Genomic DNA, 21530 nt, shown 5'->3' with positions numbered 1-21530 from the left:
TTCAGTTATGCTAAATGTAAGACTGCTGGCATAACCCTGACCACGATCGCAGTGCTCAGGGCCATTTTTTGCAAGATTCTTCACCAACACGGACTGTGTGGAACTTGTTGACATATTATAAACTGTGCGGAGAGAGGGAAACCCTACGAAGGACAGCTAGAGGCTACAGAAAACGGACGCTCACTTGGAGAGGGAGATGCCCGACTGGTTGATGACCTGCTCGTGGTGCAGCACCGAGTCGTTCCAGGGCACGTCAAGGAAGGCGAGAATGCGCTGCATCCAGGCCTTGGGGTGCAGCACCAGCTGCTCGTAGTACACGGGCATGCAGATCTTGGGGCCCAGCTGCTGGCACTGGCTGTACATGGAGTACATGGCCGCATTCCACCGCTTCAGGCACTGCCGGTAGTCGCTCAGGTCGTAGCCCGTGATGGTCACCTGCAGCACACACCCGGAGCTCAGGCTCAGGATCGACGTCTCCCAACTGATGCAGTTAGAAAAGAGTATGCGTGGCCAGGGGCTCATTGGTGCTCGTATAAACTAGCAGGAAGCTGCAGTGGTTTCTCTGAACAGGAAAGCGGCGGCACTATCTTCTATGGCAGGCATTTTTGGGACCTTCTCGCTATCCCTTTCTTTCTTAGCACTAGCGAAAGCCCAGTTCTTTTAAGCTCTAACGTCTTTTGGGGGTTCATGAAAACGTCCGTAAAAGCGGCCGCAGAAAAAACGCTGGAGAGTAGTAATACAAATTCTACAGGATGGTTTTCTGCAGTGATTAAACTGTAAATGCGGAAAACTGTCTTATTCATTAACATCGCTAATTAACTATTGCAGTTTCAAAATTAATGATGCGATGCCACTGCTGCCGAACACATCCCAGTGCCTGCATTGAGTGCAAGAAAGCGGAGGTAAAATGAGTTCCAATGTTGACCTCCTTTAGGAAATTGCAGGCTTACAACGTTTGGTTAAGCTAAATAAAAATATGCCAAAATGCTATCTGACGAGCACATTCCCAATATGGGTTCCGCAGCAGTAAACAGATAGTCACAATATAAAAATGTAAAAAAAAAACAAGTAGGATGTATATTTCTGCAAACAAAAAAATATTACGATACGTTACGGAGTGTTACAAAATTAAAACACATTACGGCAGCTAACGGTGTAACACTAAACTCGAGGGAACGAACAACGCAACCTTCGAACACGCCAACCTCTGTCCCCGTTAACCGGCAAGCGTGCTTCACTGCAGGCAAACGATTAGTGTGGAGAAGCATGCCACATGCACCTGAATGGCATTTTGACGTGCTCACGGCGACACCCGGTGCTGCATGGTTCAGTAGATGAGGAGATAGGGGAGCTTACTATTTACATCGGCACAAAAGATTATTAAATGGTAGTTTTTATGCGGAAACGAGCAGTAGACGCACTTGGTTTGTTGCTTGCATTCGCAGCATGTTTGGCACATCGGGCCGTTATGATAAGCGCCGCTCGCGAGGATTGGGCACTGCATGAGGAAGAGGAGAGAAGGAGGCGCGCTGGCGAGTAGGAAGACGTGCCTTCCGAGTGATGATGGAATGCACGACCGCACGGCCATCCCGGATCATGAGGAGGAACTTTGCGTGCGGGAAGAGTTTGTGCAGGTAAACGGCTGCGCGCAACGTGAACGGGTCCTTGTTGCACAGCCTCGGGGCGGGTTTGCCGTGCCGCACGATCACCTCCAAGATGAACGCTGTCATGGCAGCGTCCATCACCTGCGGACGGGGAAAAACAACGTTTTCATCCCAAGATGTCAAAGCAAAACGAAAAGTAAGTTATCCGCACTTTCAGGTTATCATCAAGCGGATATGGGACAGCAAAGCAAACAAGACATGGCGGGTCACGCACAAGGTGGCGAGCACAGGAATACACTTGTTCAAGTTATGTGGATAAGCACTGCTTATCGGTGGCTTTATACTTTTATGATTTATTTTTAGGAATTATATCTCACACACAGATGCAAGCACGTAAATAAGTAGTGAGAGAGAGAGAGAGAGAGAGAGAGAGAGAGAGAGAGAGAGAGAGAGAACTCTTTGGACAAGGTAGTGGCCCCATTACGGCGCTAACGTTTTGACAAACGTGCCCGGGACAGAGAGAGGCCGGTACCTGGGCCAAAGTGGCGTCTGGCGTTGCTCTCTCTCTCTCTCTCTCTCTCTCTCTCTCTCTCTCTCTCTCTCTCTCTCTCTCTCTCTCTCTCTCTCTCTCTCTCTCTCTCTCTCTCACACACACACACACACACACACACACACACACACACACACACACACACACACACACACACACACACACGCGCGCGCGCACACGCACACGCACACGCACACGCACACGCACACACACACACACACACACACACAAATATGCATTTATCATCACTAAAGCAATCATCACCGCCGCTACGTGCCATACGCTGCGAGGGCGTATGATGACGACGACGATGACGATACTTCCCTCGTGCACCCTTGACGGCAGCGTGTTTAAGGAAGCGCTTTGCAAGAACACTCTAACAAATAAATCTTTTCCCCAGCCAGCACGCGTAAGCCACCGGCAAACGAACGGACGGACGAATGAATGGATACGCACGTCGTCGGTGATGCCGCCCTCGATGAGTCGCTGCACCTCGGTGGGGCTCTTGGACCACTGCTGCTTGAGCGAGAGGAGGCGCGGGATGATGCGCGTCTCCTCGCCGCAGCGCACGTCCGGGTGGGCGTCCAGCAGCACGCGCACCAGCGTCGTGCCGCTACGGGGCATGCCGCCGATGAAGATGAGCGGCATGTCGCGGTCGTAGTGCAGCTTCTGCGCCTTCTGGCCCCACACGAACCGCTGCACACCACACGCAGTGTACGGGACTCGGCTCGCTAATAGGACAACGAAAAGGCTCTTCCCGCAACCTCATCGTTGACCAGCCTGTTTCTCTCCGCAATTACCATGCGCTGTTTCTAGGCAAGTCCACGACTGACTCTGAAGATAGGTGCTATCATTCTGTTCTACTGTTCGTGTAGGCAACCATTCGTTCTGCTTGCAAATTTCTCTGCTAGATTGAAATCATCAAAAATAAAGGTGACGAGACAGGCCAGTGCGAACAAAACAGTAGAGCTTTGTAACCTGCCCCTCCCAACGCTTTAACCCAAAGAGGCTTATGCTGAATGGGGATGGGGCCAAATAGAAAGATACTCGTCTCAATGGATACGGGTAAGCATTGCGGAGGAGGAGGAACAGACGCCCATCTCTTCATATTCACCCCTTCGCTCCGCATCACCGGCGGAGTAGACCCCGCAAGTGCTATCGCATCTCAGTGACAAAATGAGCGAAGGAGGTAAAGTGACCCACCTCGGGGGCGACGTAGGTGAGGCCGAAGCTTCCGTGCCGGCAGGAGCCGATGAAGGAGTAGAACAGGAAGGCGGCCAGCAGGCAGGCGGCGCACAGCACCACCCACCGCCGAGTGGGCCGCGGCAGCAGCAGGGCGCTGCGCATGGCGGCGGCGGCGAGCGGGGAAGCAGGAGGAGGTGGAGGGGGTGGGCGGGCGGGTGCGCCTTCCTCGGGGCTACCTCATGCCGGCCACTTCACGCGGGAACGGCGGGGCGGCCGACCAGGGGCTGTGCTTGCAGCCGCTGCCTCGGGGTCCCCCCGCTGCGCAAGAGAGAGAGAGAGAGAAAGAAAAGCTCGCTCTTTTCTCGAGGCGTGTACACTTGTATAATAGAACATAAGGTACGCCAGGCTTACAAGAAGCCCTTGCCCATGCTTCCGTACACACGTCAAGACGCATCGCCATCGTCCTCATCATGACTTGCTTCTCACAAATAACAGCAGCAAAATGAGGACTAAGATCGCGCCCATAACCACAGACAGCGGAGTAGAACCCGCCACTTCCTCTTGCCAAGCTGTCTCATCACACTTTTGTCCAGGATAGTAATGTATCGTGAACACATCTATCACTGTCATCATTACCTGTGCTCTTACCAGTCCCTTGGTAACAAGAACAAACCCTTGTTTTTTGCTACTTCGCAGGAAGGTAGCAAAAGACTCTGAGGGCACCTAGAAACTTTTTATGAGTTCTGAATGCGAAAGCATTAATGTCCAACTCAGCACTTTAGGGATGACCGTTGCACCGCACCGATGTGCCGGTACTACGGGCGCCACCGTGGAGTCCAAGCGGCCGCAGAGCTGGCAGTGAGTACGGTGGTGCTCTATGCAGAGAGCCCCGGCTCGCTGGTGACTGCTGCGCCTCCGAGTGAGACCATCGCGTACCCTCGTCGTCCCCCTCTCCAGCTCCTTAGCATGAGAGCGTCAGACCCGTACCCGCGTTCGCAGCCGCATGACGCGTCGCAGCGAATAGGGGTGTCAGGGCGCGTTCCCAGCCTCTGGTGACTTAGGAGGCGTTTCGCTGCTACAAACAACGCTGACGCCGGTTTTTTCGCTCAATGGGGCATTTTAATGCTATCTCATTAGCTAAACTTCAAGGCAAAAAAGGCGCGACATCTAAAACGCGTCAACTTCCTTCTAGTATACCGGCAAGCTGGAATCACTGCACCTACACATACGTTGTGGCGAAGCATCAGGCGTGCACGTCAATTGCATTTTGCCACTACATGATTACTAGCGGAAGTGCCAGAGGAGGTCAAGGGGAGAAAAAGCAACCTAAGAAGCCGACGCAAACTGCGCTAAAAATTTTGCACTTACACATTATTGCGCGCAAAAACCTTTCAATAGGTCGCTAAACTCCGAAACAAACAAAAAAATTAGCAGTGGCTTAGCTCGTCTGTGCCAGAATATACGTAGCGTGAGCTAAGGTTCAGCTGGTTATTCTTAGCTTTCTTGGTTGTCTAGGATTAGCTGATTATTATGCTTGCTGCTGCTAGAACGATTTCCAGTCTAATCAAATCTAATCGAATTCAATCCAATCCAATCTAAATCCAATCAAGTCCACTTCAATCGGATCCAATTCAATCTAATCCACTGGCGACGGCGACGGCGACGGCTCCGGCGCGCCAGCTGTGCGCCGTGAGACGTCACTGCTCCTCGCGCATGCGCAGCACGGCTTTCCAGGAGCCACGCGAAACTGCTCAACCTCGACCAGTGTAGATCACGCTACAAAAGTGGAGGACGAGTGAGTGTATACCTTTTGTAACGGGACAAAGAATAAATTAAACACGTTTCGAGCGAGAGACGCTAACAACGACAAAAATGAGAAACGTAGAAAGAGCCTGGATATGCCCCGCGAATGCCCTCCATCGAATTCTTCTGGGACACCCACGCACTCCTGATGCAATTTAGGCCCATTCGCGTTTTCACAACATCTCCGTCGTGTGCGTTAGTACATAATAACTTGAGGAAACAGGATAGAGCTCTGGCGTCTGAGAGTTGTGACCGTGAAGGCACCACGCTTTTAGCAGTGAGCGACCGCGAGGCTAGGTCAAGTGCGTGGCCATGGACGGTTCAAGACAATGACCGCCCGCGAGGGCGCACACCTCAAAGCGACGAATCTGTGCGAATTAAAATTACCGATGCTTAGAAAGAAAAACGCGCAATACAGGATATAAAGAAATGCTCGTTCGGCCACAATGAAAAACTAAACACATTGATGTCTGCGAATCCATCTCTTCCCGTACGATCCGAAATGACGTGAGCATTTACGGCAAGTACAAGTACAGGACGGCGAAAAAATAGTTGCTCTTCAGGAGGCGTGACGGGCAAAGGCTCTGGGAGTTATTCGCTCAAGTAATCATTCCTGGAATTTCCTCTGATTTTGCGCGCACAACACCCCTCACGGGGAAAATGGGGAAAAGAAAGAGGAGGTTACAGCGAGAGAGAGAGAGAGAGAGAGAGAGAGAGAGAGAGAGAGAGAGAGAGAGAGAGAGAGAGAGAGAGAGAGAGAGAGAGAGAGAGAGAGAGAGAGAGAGAGAGAGAGAGAGAGTAAACATATTTACTGTTTTCTAGAAAAAGTCTTTAGGGTGGCCTCCTCGTTCCAGGAGTCCATTGGAACAGGCCGCTTCTTCTGCCCTCTTCACTAACTTGCTGTTAAATGCGCTGTCGTATTTTATTTTAGAAAACATGCTCGCTGTGTATCAAAAAGACAGAAATGTCGGGTACGCCAATCGGCGTTGGTGTTTCTTGGTGCTGCGCCCCGGCGCACGCTGCCAGGTCAGCGGGAAATACGTCTGGCGACGACCTGCTCGAAGACCGGAGCAACCGATTCCACGCGAGAAAGAGTACTACTGAAAATTCTTGTTATAACTAAACTGTTTGATTTGTGGTATGCTTACTTCTGAAACAAGCTGATTACACCGAAGGCCCACCTGCGAGGACGCCATGACAGGTGCACCCTTTGTCAAAACTTTGTGGGCCAATCCTAAGCATTCTCGACCCCAAAGAGTTCAAAGAATCGCCTTTAACTTTAAAAATGACAAAAATATTTTAAGGTAGTAAGAAAGAAAGGTCTTTTTTTCTAGCTTTCCTCCATAAAACGTTTCAGCCTAGCTCGGGACGTAAGCTTGCAAATTGAATTGTTTTGCACCCTGCCCGTTTCCTGCTTGGCCCACAAAATTTTGACAAAGACTGTGCGTACTGCGTGTTCCATGGAACATCCGATAGAGATCAGGTTGGGCAGCTACAAACGTCACCCACCGGAGCCCACGCGAGCAGTTAATCAACAATCAATAAATGAGAAACAAATGAACCGTAGGCGGCTTGGTCGCACTGCTTGCTCCAACGTTTACCTCGACTCAACGAAACAGCAGTAAAAACTTGTCTTTTGGCTACACCAAGTCACAAAACATGCTAGAGCCAATACGACGTGCGACCTCATTGCTAAGAACATTGTAACAGCCCGCCCCTTGCCCAACCGTCCGAAGGAATTTTCTCCATCGAAATCTTCGCGCACGACTTATGAGGTCATGGTTGTAAAAGTTCCGGCTCTTTGACAAATTCCAAGTGCGCCGTGGTGTAACAAGCTGTACGGGACGAAACAGTCGCTACAACATGTACCAATAAGACGGCGACAAAGTTTTCGTAAACACTCCAGGTGATTTTTCGGCTGCCAATTTGAGGCAATGCACGCAAGGGGCTAACAATAATGCAACGAATAAACGCGAGTCGAAGCCAGAGATAGAACAAGAAGCTTTGATTGTCGAGAGAAAATCGACTTCCCGCCGGCCATAATACTTGTCGTTACCTCGAGGCAAAAACAAAAATAATAACCGTCAAAACGCAGGCCAGTATTGATTTTTTGGAATAGTGCGTAACGGCTACTACGACTACTCGCACAATTCAATTGGCCGAAAAAGGAAAACCGAGGAACCCGCCGTTTTACATAAAATGGGTGTATGCAAATTATAGGCAAAGAGCAAAAAATAAGAATAAACGGAGTTTCCCTGTCTTTCAGACCAGGCAGGGAAGCGCGCACGCGCTACTCCGCGTACAAGCAAACACGTAAAGCAACGAGCGTGCGGACTTGGTAATGCACGACGTAAAGAGATCACGACAGACAGCCAAGACGCAACAGCGCCGGCGAGGAAAACTACATAAAGGGGGAGAGGGAAATAGAGACAATGAAAAACAAAAGAGAAGGAGAGATACATTATTTCTTAAATAAATCAAAGAACGCGCGTGAGGAAAGCTCGCATTACAACGAAAATGGTTTGTCCGCGGCTCCGAGAGCCTTATTGAATTGCAAAAGTGGTCCCGGCTACAGTCTGCCCCGGCTGCGCTGCCTAGCGGAAAGCGGCGCTGCTCGCCTCCGAAATCAGCGCATTTTTGGGCCGGGCCCCGACGGCGCAGAAAAGGCGCTTGTCCCCAATGGGATTTGTTCGCGGTCGAGGAAGCACAGGCCAGGCGTGCAGGCTTTCCGCCAGGGCGCGCACCTACGGGCTGCTTCGCTCGCAGTGTACTTTAGTTGCTAAAGCAGCGAAATTGCTAAAAGCGGGACACTTTCGGCGGCCTGTCCGGGCACTCGCTACGTACGCCAGGAGCGCCGTATAAGCGCACTCAAGCGCGCTGAGTCGCTCGAGGATTTTCGAGCGAAGAAAGAAAAAAAGAAAAAGCCGACATTCGCTTTCTTTAAAGCAACGCGTTTGCAGAAAGCCACGTGCCTTCGACGATATATATATATATATATATATATATATATATATATATATATATATATATATATATATATACACACTAGGAAAGGTGGAACCACATCTTTCGGCGTGTTGATAGTGGAGTTTCAGACTGCTCTGACAGCTTGCAAGGATTGAAGGATCAAGATTGGCAAGGTGGCCTCCGGATACGCAGATATAAAATCTCTGACAAGTAGCCCGGTAACGCTGCCACCAAGAACAAAAACGAAGTTCGAGTGTAAAAACTGAAGCAGCTTCTGACCTGCAGTTAAACCTTGTGCCACCATAGCAGTTAGAAAAGTATTCATCAGAGACATTGTTATGACGTTTAATTCCGGAGAGGCATGTGTATCTTCATTAGATGACGTGGTTTTTGACAACGGTCACAATGAGGTGGAGTTTCTTTGCGAACAAAAAAAGTTATTAACCTTCCTCTTTTAATGTGTGAGACTGAGCGCCCGGGTTTTCAAAATTAAGCGCTTCATTAGTTTACATTAAAGACGGTCGTGGTTTCCGGCATGGCATTCAGTAACCAATAGGCGCTGGAAATGCGACCGGTCGCGCAATGCTATTCCCAGGCTGGTGAGGGAAGGATCGACGCGTTATGACAGAGCTTAGAGTGTGCGAGGAATTAGTTGGGAATATATTCCTAGTTGGCGATTCGACCCCCTTATTCCAGATGTTTCAGCGTATTTCCACTGCGTGCACTGAGTACGGACAGGGCACGTAACACGGGCAGGCAAGGCAGCATGAAAACGTCCGTATCTACAGTGCCAAGCCGCAGTGTGAAATATTTTTTCGCCTTGAACCGTTCGCCCCCAAAAGAAGACTGAACTGAACCCAAAGAAGACTGAACTATTCCCGTTGGAAGACGCCGCTGATAACGCCGGCTGACGGAACCAAGCTGCGGTAGCTTCTCGCACTGACTAGTGAGGCAAATGCAGGTTCGGACCGCGGTTTTCCTCCGCCATCATGCGGGCGATTCCTGCTGCACGATAAACACGGCATTTACGCTTTCCGGCGGGGAGTTACGCGGCTTGGCCGCGCAATGAAGTTTTCGAAAGAGACGTTTGACAACGTGTTGACGCGTTCAAACATCCCAGGCCATCTCCAGTAACGTGAAACCTCGGGAGGGGCGAAGCATGCAGTGTATAAGTGTATTCTTGGCGCCTTGGCGTTTTTGCCAGCGGATATGAAACTGTTGGGTGGTAAGGTATACAGCCTTCCTGTAAAAGTATCTTGTCTTTGAAGCATGAAGCTCTCTAGCGCGAGGCGTAAACGAGTTTCCCGGTGTTTTAGTGCCGCGACTACATGGGAGGAACGACGATTACGATGACGACGACAGGAGACGCCAACAGCCCCAGCCCCTGAGGGGCTTCTTCCCTAAAAACACTAGCGTCGATTTAACTCTGAGACTCAGGTAGCGAAAGGTCCTCGTGACACCTTCTAAGCGCCTTGCTGAAAGCTCTCACGTACGAAAGCTTTTCCACTTCGCCCCAATCAGGAATGCAGGCTTCACACTGCCGCAAATCGAACCCGAGACCTCGCGCGGTAGTAGCGCAGCCCTCAAGGCCCTACAGTGATGCGCTGCTACGCAGGAACAACCGGCACGCTGTCCAGCCAGCACGCAGTCGCTGAGCTTGAATCACCGGCAAGGTCCAGGTCCGTACCGAAAGAGTACCCCTCGCATTGACGGCTCTCGGAGTAAGAGCTGCAGGGAGGGCCCGGCAGTGCACTTCTCCGCCACTGGCCCAATTTCGCGGCGACTGTGCACACTAATGCGCACGTGCGAGCAAAGAGCGCAGCAGGAGACGCGGGGCGAATATGACGGACGGGAAGCAACGCGACAAGCGACCGGAACCCCGCGCTAATGGAAAGCGCGGTTCGCGCAATCCCGTGAGCACACAGGGAGCGGCGCAACGAGGCAACAGATTGAGGACGACGCACCACCGCCAGGGGAGGGAAGAACAAACAAACAAATGGGGGAAAAAGAAAAGAGTAGGGCGAACCCATTGGACCAACAAGCCGGTCCGCAGTTTCGCAGGAGGAGGAGCCCAGGGGGACGCGGCGCGTCCCTAATGACAGTAATCTCAGTCGGCATAGCCCCTTTTCCGCCCAGCCGGGGAAACAGCCCGCTTCGTTCTGCAGCAGTCCACAACTCTCACCGAAGAGCCCCTCTACTGGCGCGTTTTTCTTTCTTCTCGTCCTCCGGGGAGCCGACTGCGCAGCCCTTCCCCCTGCCCTCAGAATTGCCCTATTTATTACCGAGGCTTTGGAGAGGCGGCCGAACGTCTCACTTCGTTTCCCAGCTGACGAGTTGGCACTTTCGCTGGCGATAGGCAGGGCTGAAAAGTGGGCGGCGTCAAAGGGCTCCAGCTGCGTTGCGCGGGTAATTCCTTGCTGCACGCCTTGCCACGCCGTTCGAGCGCTAAGTAGCTTATCGGTGAACAATCAGGCAGCTCCTAGAGGAACAGCGAGAGGTCCTTCACCGAACTTTTGTTTGCCGGTCGGAGCACGGACAAGCAGACGCAACGTGCTACTTGTGACTGGTGAACGTTTTCGGAACTTTCTCGCGTTCTATGCGCACCAGAGTGCGCACGCACCGAATGCGATATCAGAGTGATTTTACAACGCTCGACTGTGCTCGACCTGCACAACCTGCGTTGGCGATCCACGAATTCGACAGTGCGACGTAGGCACATCTCAATTGCGGCAGTGAAATCGACCGTCACAGAGAACTTTTAGATGCGACGCTGAGAGGAGCATCTCTTGCCGGCGGCTCTGTCCTGCGTCCGTCGTCGTCGGCGTCCGCGTCCGCACAGCTGCGTCTCTCCTCCGCTCACCCCCTCTCCTCTTTCCGATAGCGAACACTCTCGCCCAACATCTGCGGGCGCGTGGCGCAGCGCCCTCTCACTCCGCCGGTGGGCGGCGCTGCGCGCGGCGCAAGCGTGCTGTGCGCATGTGCAGCGCCTTCTCTCTCCGCGGTCTCCTCTCCTTTGGGCGCGCAGCGCATATAAAGGGGTATTCACACGAGAGAGAAATCCGCCGTTTCGCTCCTCGGAGTGCGCGCCACGTGACCCCTACGTCACGGTTTCTCTCCGGCGCACCGCCTCCGATGGGAGATCGGAGCTTCTGCTCGCGAGCTACAAACCCTCCGACGCTCGGCGGCGGAGGAGGCGGGATTTCGTCTGCTCGTCGGGCAGCTGGCCGCGACTGAAGTTCTAGAGCGGTTGCAGGCACTCTATTTTTATCGCTTCTTAATACATCGGACGCGAAAATGCGTGGCGCACATGACAGGCCCACTGAGGAAGCCGCGTACACCACCAGCACGGGCGCTTGGCGAGCGGCGGCCGCGAAGTGGCGCAGGCTGGCGCCGGTAGCTCGAGCGACAACTTGTTATTGCTCCCCAAGGCGCAAACAAAGCTGCGTATACGAGAAATGGGGTAATGATGTGATGGAAAGTTGCTTTAAAAATCGTCACCTGAGCCGCTTGCCAGAGCGCCGATCGAATATTCGCCGCAGTGTTAAGCCTAACATCAGTATGCGGGCCTGTAGGTGGGCCGGCCGGCTGCTACCACGTCGCGCGCCGTTCTCTGCGCGCGGCAGCACCTGCATCGCGTCGACGACCAATTTTTGGTCGGTTGACAAGATCAATACGTATGAGCTTAATAGAAATTGCCGCCGTCGCGAAATCGGCGGTGCTACGGCAGCTCTGCTTTAGAGATAGGCGAGTGATGTCCCTCCGCAAGTCGCATCCTCCGTGTGAGCGAAGGAGCTGGCCGAGCGGAACTCCGCCTGCGGTGACGTCACGACCTCCCTCGGATTTCTCCGCTGAAACGCTCCGTCGTGTGAATACCCCTTAAACGGAGTGCCGCGCTCCGGCCGGTCTCCCAGTCGACGGTCGTCCGCGCTACACTTGCTCTCTCTCTCTCTCTCTCTCTCTCTCTCTCTCTCTCTCTCTCTCTCTCTCTCTCTCTCTCTCTCTCTCTCTCTCTCGCATTACCCGATGATTGCTCACGCAATTCGAGTAATCGACCCAACGGAAACGCACAATGGAACCCCCTTCAGCGTCGCATCACACCAGGGTTCCCGCGAGGGGAGGTGGGCGTGATTTTTTTGTCATCCTCGAAAAGGAAACAAACTGGAGGAAGCGGCTTTTCCTCGAGTCATGGCATAGTCAACGAACCCCGCGGAGCCTCGCTTGCTTGGTACGCTTCCTTCGGTGTACACACACTGCGTGCCGCAGCGAAGGGCTTTGCGCGAGGGCAGCAACAGTGAAAGACTATACGCCACGAGCGCGGCCTGTAGGGGCGCCACTGAAATTCCCCTACCGGCCCGTTTCGAAAGCAGCCGCGGGAGTCTCCGGCCCGCTCCCCCCTGTCGCCGTTGCTTTTGCGTCTCGTTCAAGACTGCGATTTACCGTTTTTACGCGTTCGAAATACGGAATAATGTGGAGCAGGCACTCTGTTTGCAAGCGTGGTGTGTTTACGAGAGTATAAACGTTTATGACGCGATCTTGGTGTGGTAAATTCGGTCTGTATGAGCGCCAGTTGTGTGTCACAGGCCGGCGTCCCGAAGCCGGCATATGCATGCAGCTGATTGCAATTCCGCTGCCCTGAAATTTAGTGGTAGTGTCTCCGTAAGTCGTGTTTCCTCCGATGGCCATGTTGCGGCCATACACACTGTGCTGTAAATCGGCTTTGTGCGCTTCTATAGTCTAGCGGAGCACTCTTACCTGACAGCACGCAAGTTACGCTTATATTGATCACTACCCTGAACAAGCCAATGCGGCATAAATTTCACAAACATTTTACGAAAGAAGTACGATGGATAATGCAAAATTATACTCGGGAGTCAGCACACGACGACAAATGTTAATGCTGGGTCCTCTTGTCCCGAGGTGAGCGCTCGCAAAGATAAATCTGTTACACTTATCCTCCACGAGAAGCGCGGAGACGGGCTTATAGAGTAATCCGCTTCCGCGACTAAACTCTTCTTCGAAACATCGTTATATGACACGGGGAGACTGCAGAATCTAGCATAAACGGAAATCAGAGAGCCTTATCAGATACCACACTCGTCAACGAGCCCATGTGTACAAGATTTCGGCGCACGTTAAGGATCTCCAGGTGGTCAAAATTAATCCGGAGCCCTGCACTACGGCGCGCCTCATCGACTCCGTTGCGTCGGCGCGTTAAAACCTACAATCAATCAATCAACTCTTCCAAAGACACCTCGTATCGCTTGTGAACTGCCTACCCTATATTCAAAAAATGCGTCCGCCGAGCGATAAGCCGTTCGTTGAAGGCGAAAAACAAACGAAAAGTGAACACACAGCTTGTGTGTGTGTGTCATTACTAAAACGCTCGTTCATTGATTTCACTCCGCATTTGTAAACAACGATAGTTAAACGTCCCCCTCCTCCCTACCCCCCCCCCTCCCCCACCCCTCCCACCCCCCAAATATCAGTGCATTTCGCATCTTGTTGGTCTGAATACTACCTTGCTTAAACGAACGTCTTTAGCATTTCAGAAGCTGCACTGGGTTTTGTTCATTCCCGTACGACTATTCTATTTATTCCTGACTTGCATACCATTCATTTTCCCGTGGTTTGATTAACATATACCTTGGTGCTTGCTATAAAGCTTGATTGGGCCCATATTTGACAACGCACAGCCTTTGAGTGTACTTAACATTTTCGCGTGGCTTATATTCCCATAAAAGACACAAGTTATTGTCAGCTATTGGGTTATCACATCCCCGAAACATATTTTTCTACGACGTACATATTCGAAGCAAAGCCGCATTTGTTGTCTGCTCTGCAAAACGCACCAACCTCTTACAGTGACAATATTAGGTCTAAACGAGGCGACAATAAATAGAATTCACTTGTGCTGACGTGTTCGAAGGTGACAGTGGTGATATGCTGCTGCCGTCGCCGACGCCCGCAAGAGCGGCCAAGAAGCGCGCAGAACCGCCTCCCCGGGTAGCTCTCGTTGGCGTTCGAGCGCTCTACCAAGACGCAGCTGTTTTTTTTAAGTGCCCTAAACGTGCAGTTTGCTTACAGACGTCACCATAACAAGTTGTTTAGTGCGCGGAAAGGCAAAGAGAAGCGAAAGAGAACCAAAACACTGCATGACCGTGCACCTATCAGTTACGCAGCGCTAATCCCGCAAACGCCGCGGAGAAGCGACGGCAGGCGGCGCAGCGATCGCGAATCTCGAGGCGTATAAGACGCAGCTGCAGTGTGGCCCCAGTCACCCCTGAAGAAGAAGCCGAGCCGGCTTTGAAACGTCAGATTTTGTCTATGTACGATTGTTTGGAGCATAATTAAATTTATGTTTAGTAACTTGCCAACCAGACTGAAGTCTGTCAACTGTTCACCTCTAACGCTACCATTCCTCACTCCAAAAAACCTTTTCACGCCGAAATTTCGCGCAATGTTCCCAGCACGGCGCACGCACCTTGCGCACTCAAGTGCAGGTGCCAGCCTTTTTTCTTCTCGCTTCCCGTCTTCGGAAGACTTACTCTAAATGACGTCCAGAACTCAGGAGACAAGTGGAGACCCGAGGCCGTCTGCTAAAGAGCTTGCTCTCAGCTGCGGGAAGAAGCTGCACACGGCTGTGTGCGTACAAAGCCTGTCTCGCCTGCAAATAGCCTCGTAAATTAGCCGTGTTTACACCACCCTTCGCTTGATTCTTTCCTTACCATTCATCACGCGTCCGAAAAACGTGCTCCCACTTCAAGCCTCGCGCGACGAGCTCCAAAAGTGGGCCGTCGCTAAGATGGGATAGCAGGCAGCGCGGACGGCTCAAGGAGCCACCAGTCTCGTCCACTTCTCTTTCACGCCCCTCTTTCCCTCTCTCCACTTTGCTCTATATCCGCTCCATTTAATTAATCAGCGCCACTCGTGCTAAACCCCCACTCGCCTACGTCTTTCACTCTCTCTACCTAAAAGCGGTAATAGCGCGATAGAGTGAAAAGCGAGAAACGATGACAGGCCGGCGCGTAGACGTGAGTTGCCTACCGGATTAAGAGACGGCGCAGTCAAGCGCGGCGCAATGTCCTCATTCCAGACAGTCCCCTGCCCGGACGATCCGGCAGGTTTGCAGGCAGCTAGGGAGCTCCCATGACAACCCGGCCTGATGTGCCCTCTTTCCTACTTTCACACGTTCTTTAGCTTGTTTCAGCTTTTGCTTTGTACTCCACTGCCGTTTCTGTGAGCGGACCAGGAAGGCTGGATGCGACTAGCAAGCGGTCGATTTAATCGAATACAGGCCCAGATGTATCTGCTACGTCCTATAAGTAGCCCCGGAAGTATACGCTGGAATATCAGCTGCACTGGTTACCTTGTAATGAACAGGACTATCAAGGTAGGGAAAAAAAAAGTGGGGGGGGGGGGGGGGGGGGGACCGTGTCTGCAGTGACAGGGACCGGGAGGATTACGATCACTGAGGACATCGTGTTTTGTGAGCGCCTCGTGGTTCGCATCCCTCTCATTTTTTTATTGTGTATTTTAAAATTCTTAACGCACGCAAAAAAAAAAAAAGATACAGCCGACGCAAATGATGGATCCCTAAATAGATACCTCAACCGAACATTTTTAGTGATTAGTTACCACGCTACACGAGACCAGTTTCTAAGCACCGAAATATGGGAAGCGCCATCGCACGATGCCATGTCCTGGTCCCACAAAGAAAGGAAACAGCCGGAATCAACGACAAGGCAAATGAGACAACGAGAACAGCACTGGCCCCAGTGAAACCATGACAGGCTTAAAGCCAATGTAAAATAAAATAACAGGGAAAAGCCATAAAAATATTTCAACTATAAAAGATAACTTCGTGAAGCTTAAAAAAAAACCCTGATCAGGCATTTAAATTCCAGTTATCCCTTGTCCAACAATTATCCCTTGCCGAATCAGTCGATCCCCACTGCCGCTGAAACGAATGTATAAAGAAAGCGTTCGAAACTCCAGTCTATTATTTACCCCAGCTGTACAGCGCCGAAGCGAACTTACGAGGAATCTTCGTTTCGTCTGTACTTTTGTATCCTTTCGTGTAAGGCAAAACACACACGCGGCTCAAAATGACGCAATTCAACATTTGTGGCGCGCAATTCAACATTTGTGGCGCGCAATTCAACATTTGTGGCGAGACTGCTGCTGTAAGTCATGGTCGGTGCGAGCATAACATTTTGCCGGCATAAATAAAAAATTGTGCTGCCACCTCCACTAAACCAACAAACGACTACGCCACGTTTCATGGGCAGACAAGCGCGACTCACGATACCGTATTAGATTTTTTAGACTTTTTTGCAATGATCGAATGGGCTGAACTTTTTAAACACGAAAGTGTTTTATTCCGGGATACACAAAGATGTCACTGACGTCATATCCATCGCGGAAATGACGCCAGTACAACGAAGCAAGCGGCCTGCAAAGGGTTCACCCCTGCACACAGCGCCTTATTGCGGGGAAGCAACCTTTGGTACTAAAGAGTACTGTATACTTAGGGTTGTTCGTGCTCGGGTTTTTGTATTTTAACACGACAGTGTTTTATGCCGGTACACACTAAGATTTCACTGACGTCATATCCGTCACGGAAATGACGCCAGTACACCTTTGCAGAAGCGACCCGGCAGCCGGACGTCGTTCGCCAAGCACACCCACAAGACAGCCGCCGACCCGCAAATCATGCTCATTTCGCTGCACATTTCGCTGCACATTTCGCTGCACATTTCACTTTTGTGTTTTACCGATTCCTATGTCAGAGGAGTCAGCCACAGTTTTTCGCCTGTCTTCGGCCACTTTTCAGAGTGCGGCTTCTTCACTTCACAACTCGTGAAATATGCGACGACCCCACCAAAAGCATCGACGCGTGACGCTTGGTTGGCACTTGTCGAGCGTCACTGTCGTGCAACGCCGAGGATATAACCAGGGGGAAAACACCAGCGATCATGCCTAGCTATTACCTTTCATTACCCGCGTAAGAGTTTGAAGAAATGTGAGGCTACACAACGCGTACAGCGTACAGTCGGGCGCAAAAGTCTGGATTCCACGTCCGGAACCATTCAGTCTTTAGTGGACTAAGCGCGCGTCCGGTTTGGGCGAAAAACCAAACAGGTGTGCAGTTAAGACGTCCAGGTAAGCAAGTGTGCAGTTAAGACGCACAGGTAAACAGGTGTGCAGTTAAGGAGACCCGCACTCATGTGGTCGCGATGCGCTGCCCTTCGAAGGCCCTTTTGCTCCCGACTGCACACGAAATGGCGCTTCCTTTCGTAGCGTGACGACTTAACAGCGTAGTGCTAGTACGGGTACAAGGCACCAGACGCTAAGAACCTGAGTTAAGCCTACAGAGCCGTCCGTAGCCAACACTTCATTATTATACACTCGTTATTAGACCCGTCATTATACACTGCAACCCACAATCGACAAAAAAGACCTGTTATCAAACGTTGCTTCTCTTTTATACGAGAAAAAATATATCTGAAATAAGGACAAAGAGAAAATAACTAATATCGTACAAGCACAGCGAGTATAATCGAAAGAGGGCACTAAAAATGATATTGTAGAGTGCCCATATATTTCTTCTTTTCCCGTCTACCTCCCCCCCCCCCCTCCCCCCAGCCCTCCACGCGGAAGAGAGCCAGTGCTAGTAAAACTTTCTTCGCCTCATGGTACTCGTTGTAAACTTAAATAAATAAATAAATAAACGGTTAAACATATCAACAAGCTCATATATATCAGCCATTGCAAGCTTCTTCTGTCTAAAAGTAGCAATGGAAACCAAAGTCCGCGGCACAAGACGGTAAAGAGAGTCTTGGAATTCGATGTCGACATCTGAGTTATTCGTCAACCGAGACAGAAAACTGAAGAAAAATTGTGGGCATCGTTTCCTTCGGCTGCCTTCAGAGTGGACAATTACGGCGAACATAAAAATGCACTTTGGCGGGGAGGCCGCGCTGAAATTGGAGAGTAAAGCAGGTCCGGAATTATGATGTCCGGGAAGCTTCGATAGTCTAAAATTTACGAAGCAAGACATTTCCGCAACAGAGTTAAAGAACTCCAAAAAAGCCCGACGGATAGTCCCGGAAAATACAAACTTTGACATCCGCGCTTCCCGTTGAGAAAGGCCAGCCTGACTGCAGCTTTTTGTAACGCGCGTCCTTTGAAATGTGCGCTACGTTACGACAAGGAACAGTTTCTTTTGTCAACTCTTTCTTTTTTCTTTCGGCTGTTTTGTTTATGTAAAAAAAAAAAAACGTCGCGGAGCTTTATTCGTCCGTTCCAAGACGACTCTAGACGCTGTAAATCAGAGTGCTCGAGACTGCGTAGACATGGAGTCAGTTTGTAGCGAACTCGCAGCGAACAAGTTTCAGCCCACTCGCGACTCAAATTCACCTGGACGACTTGAACGCCTATCAGTACGTCACATCACACATCTCTAGCTGCTTCGCGCCACATCGTTTAAAAACACTGGGTTAGTCAACGCGCACGCAAAACGTTCCCGCAACCAATTCAGTGCCATTTTACAACACGCCTATATCTGCTGACATGCCCTCTATTTTTTATTTATTTTTTTCGTACGAAATGAATGTCACATCTTGATAAATCGGCGTGCACCGAAGTTCGCTTAAAATCTTCGAGCGCCGAGGCTCATTACTTCAAGCATAATCACAAGTGCATTCTCACGCAGCTGCTATTCGCACAAGCTGTCTAGGTCACACCAGCGCTGATAACTAAACTCAGAACGTCAAAAAAAAAAAAAAAAAAAAATTAGCAGTGGCTTAGCTCGCCTATGTCAGGGTATACGTAGCGTGAGCTAAGTTTCAGCTGATTATTTTTAGGTTTCCTGGTTGTCTAGGATTAGCTGATTATGCTTACTGCTGCTAAAACCATTTCCAATCTAATCCGATTCAATTAAATTCAATCCAGTCCAGTCCAGTCCAGTCCACTCCAGTCCAGTCCAGTCCAGTCCAGTCCAGTCCAGTCCAGTCACTGCTCCTCGCGCATGCGCAGCACGGCTCTCCAGGAGCCACGCGAAACGTCTATCAAGCGGCTCCGGCGCAGCGTCAGACTTGGCTACTGCGCAACGGAGGCGCACAGCTAGGCACGCGCCGGAGCCAGTGCGTCTGCCGCGGCTATGACGTCATTCCTCTGGAATGCGTAGACCGGCGAATGTGCAGACCCAATTCTCAACACACCCGCACTCCAATTGGATTGGATTGAAATCCAATCCAATTCAATCCAAATCAGTCCAATCCAATCCAATCCGATCCAAACCAATCCAATGCTCCTCACGCTTGCGCAGAACGGCCCTTCACGGCCCACGCGAAACTGCTCAACCTCGGCCAGTGTAGCTTACGCTACAATAAATAAATAAAACCGCAAGTAATGAAAAGAGAAGATCATCACAAGAAAATAACAGACTAGACGGAGTGCGGAGAAAGTGAGCCAAACGGGAGCGCTGACAGAATCGCGAGTCTCCGCACGTCGTCGCTTAAAACGGGACGTAAGGAGGGCGCGAGCGAGTTTAGCAGAAAGGTAGCGAATTCCGCCCGCGCGAATTCCATTACCGCGTCGTTATCGCGGCGCGGGCGGCGGCGACGGCGCCGCTCTCTAATTGCCGTCCGACCATTACTACTCCGCCAAATGAAGAGGAGCCATAACGCTACGCTCGTCGCCCCTAACGTTGCATTTTTAATACTCGCTCTTTTTCATTTTGTTCACTGACCACCGCGTTTCCACCTCTGCGGCAGAACGGCGCGGACGTCAAACGTCGAGACCTTTTTTACCCTCGGTCTTTTGAGATCGCACCTCCCACGCCCCACTCAGTACAGCCGCCATTAACGTCACAAAGCACGTGTCCCCTCTAATCACCCCTATTTTTGGTCTACCGCCTATTTTGGCTCTATTTATTCCCACCTAAGCACAGCGTAACAGCCACGACACGCATTTAACCTCAGTCATCCCAAATGCATGCAGTGCAGAGATCGTTCATTGCACAGCGGCGCACAGGCCTCGCATTCTACGCTGCGATAGCACCTACTTCTCAAAAAAGGAGAAATAGAAAGAAAATGAGAAACGGAATGAGCGGAAACGACGTTTCTCACATTGCACGTAACGATAGCGGGCCGGAGATTTCGCTGCACGCGGGGCATACCTGAATACCGGCAGCAGTGCCAGGCACGCCGGGAACGATTTTTGAGAGCGCGCACCACAAGCGGACCAGAGAAAAAGCAAGAGCGCCAGAAGCGATAGAGATAGGACGCGTTACATAAAAGTGAAAGAAGATTGCTGTGGGCGGGCGACCTCACTATCTTCAGTCGCTTCCCTATGCCACTGCACCCGGCTAAATTTTGTCCCTTTCCCTTTCGAGAGTGAAAATACCTAGCTAAACGTTGGCACATTTGGACGCAACTTCGTTATAACGGAAACGTAGAATTGTGAAGGAGAAAAAGGGAAGGCCAAACACAAAGAGACAAGGAAATGGATGCGGAAGAGGAGAGGCGGAGCTGCGCTGTACGCAGGAGTACAAGGTGAGGAGGCATCCACGAGCTCACAAAGAAGCTTACAGCGCTGAAAGAAGGCAACTAGGCACCTGAAAACTGGGAACAAGTCGAGCGCTAAGAGGTGAGGCGAGGAAGCAAACAAAGCAACAGCAACACAAAGGTTAAAAAAAAAAAAAACAAGTAGAGGAGAGGATACGGAAGAAGGTATAGACGTGCAAAGTGACCGGAGAAAGCGTTATGCAAACGAGGCGCTGGGCCGATCCATTCGAGCCGCCGTTCAACTCGGCGCAAACGCGGGTTTCGGCGAGCTCAACGCTACGGAGAGCGCGCGATCCGGGGCTCGTCTAACGACGTCGTCTGCGGACGCGTTTTTAAACAGGCAAGCCGAGACGACGCCTGCAGCTCTCGCTCACGACCGAAATTTCATCGCGCGTCCCGCTCCTCTTCCATCACTGCTCGTCCTCATCCTCATCCTCCTCCCGTTTCTCGCAGCCGCGTCGAATATCAAGTGCCGGCCCGTTATGAAGATACCAACCCGGTTTCGCGCGGAAAGCGTAGATTGCCCTTATACGCATTAACGTTACCTTTTGTTTTTCGGCCTTGCGTAATAAGAAACGCCGACATGTGGCTAAGTACAACCGATCAATAAGATCACTCAGTGTCATCATCGAGGCTATGTGTGATAAGAAACATATCATAACACGGCTTTGAGGGGGTTAACGTCATCGACATGCAGGATTGGCGTTCCTGTTGATTTCACTCAGGAGAACACCAGTCAGAAAACGTACATAATTACGCAATATTTAGCTGGTTAGCTGCAAAGTAGGCTTCAATGGAAAAAAAAAGAGAAAATAAATCGTCCATCCCAGAATGCAATACATTCGTGGCCAT

The 21530-nt window shown here is 51.1% G+C and overlaps 1 protein-coding gene across 1 annotated transcript in view; it reads right to left on the bottom strand.

Moving 5' to 3' along the window:
- The window catches only part of Tpst (tyrosylprotein sulfotransferase), a 14490-nt gene extending 10989 nt beyond the window's left edge, over window positions 1-3501 (bottom strand). The window contains exons 1-4 of the mRNA XM_077676444.1: window positions 3358-3501; window positions 2611-2850; window positions 1551-1745; window positions 185-435 (exon numbers count right to left, since the gene is read on the bottom strand). Coding sequence (XP_077532570.1) covers window positions 185-435; window positions 1551-1745; window positions 2611-2850; window positions 3358-3501 — 830 coding nt within the window. The remainder of the gene's footprint in view (window positions 1-184; window positions 436-1550; window positions 1746-2610; window positions 2851-3357) is intronic.
- Between the last annotated feature and the right edge of the window lie 18029 nt (window positions 3502-21530).

This window comes from Haemaphysalis longicornis, unplaced genomic scaffold (genome assembly GCF_048455015.1).
Source record: "Haemaphysalis longicornis isolate Haplotype H1 unplaced genomic scaffold, Haemaphysalis longicornis Haplotype H1 scaffold_7, whole genome shotgun sequence".
NCBI classification, from domain to species: Eukaryota; Metazoa; Arthropoda; class Arachnida; order Ixodida; family Ixodidae; genus Haemaphysalis; species Haemaphysalis longicornis.
The sequence above is the reverse complement of the archived record's forward strand: the minus strand, read 5'-3'. Positions and strand labels throughout refer to the sequence as shown.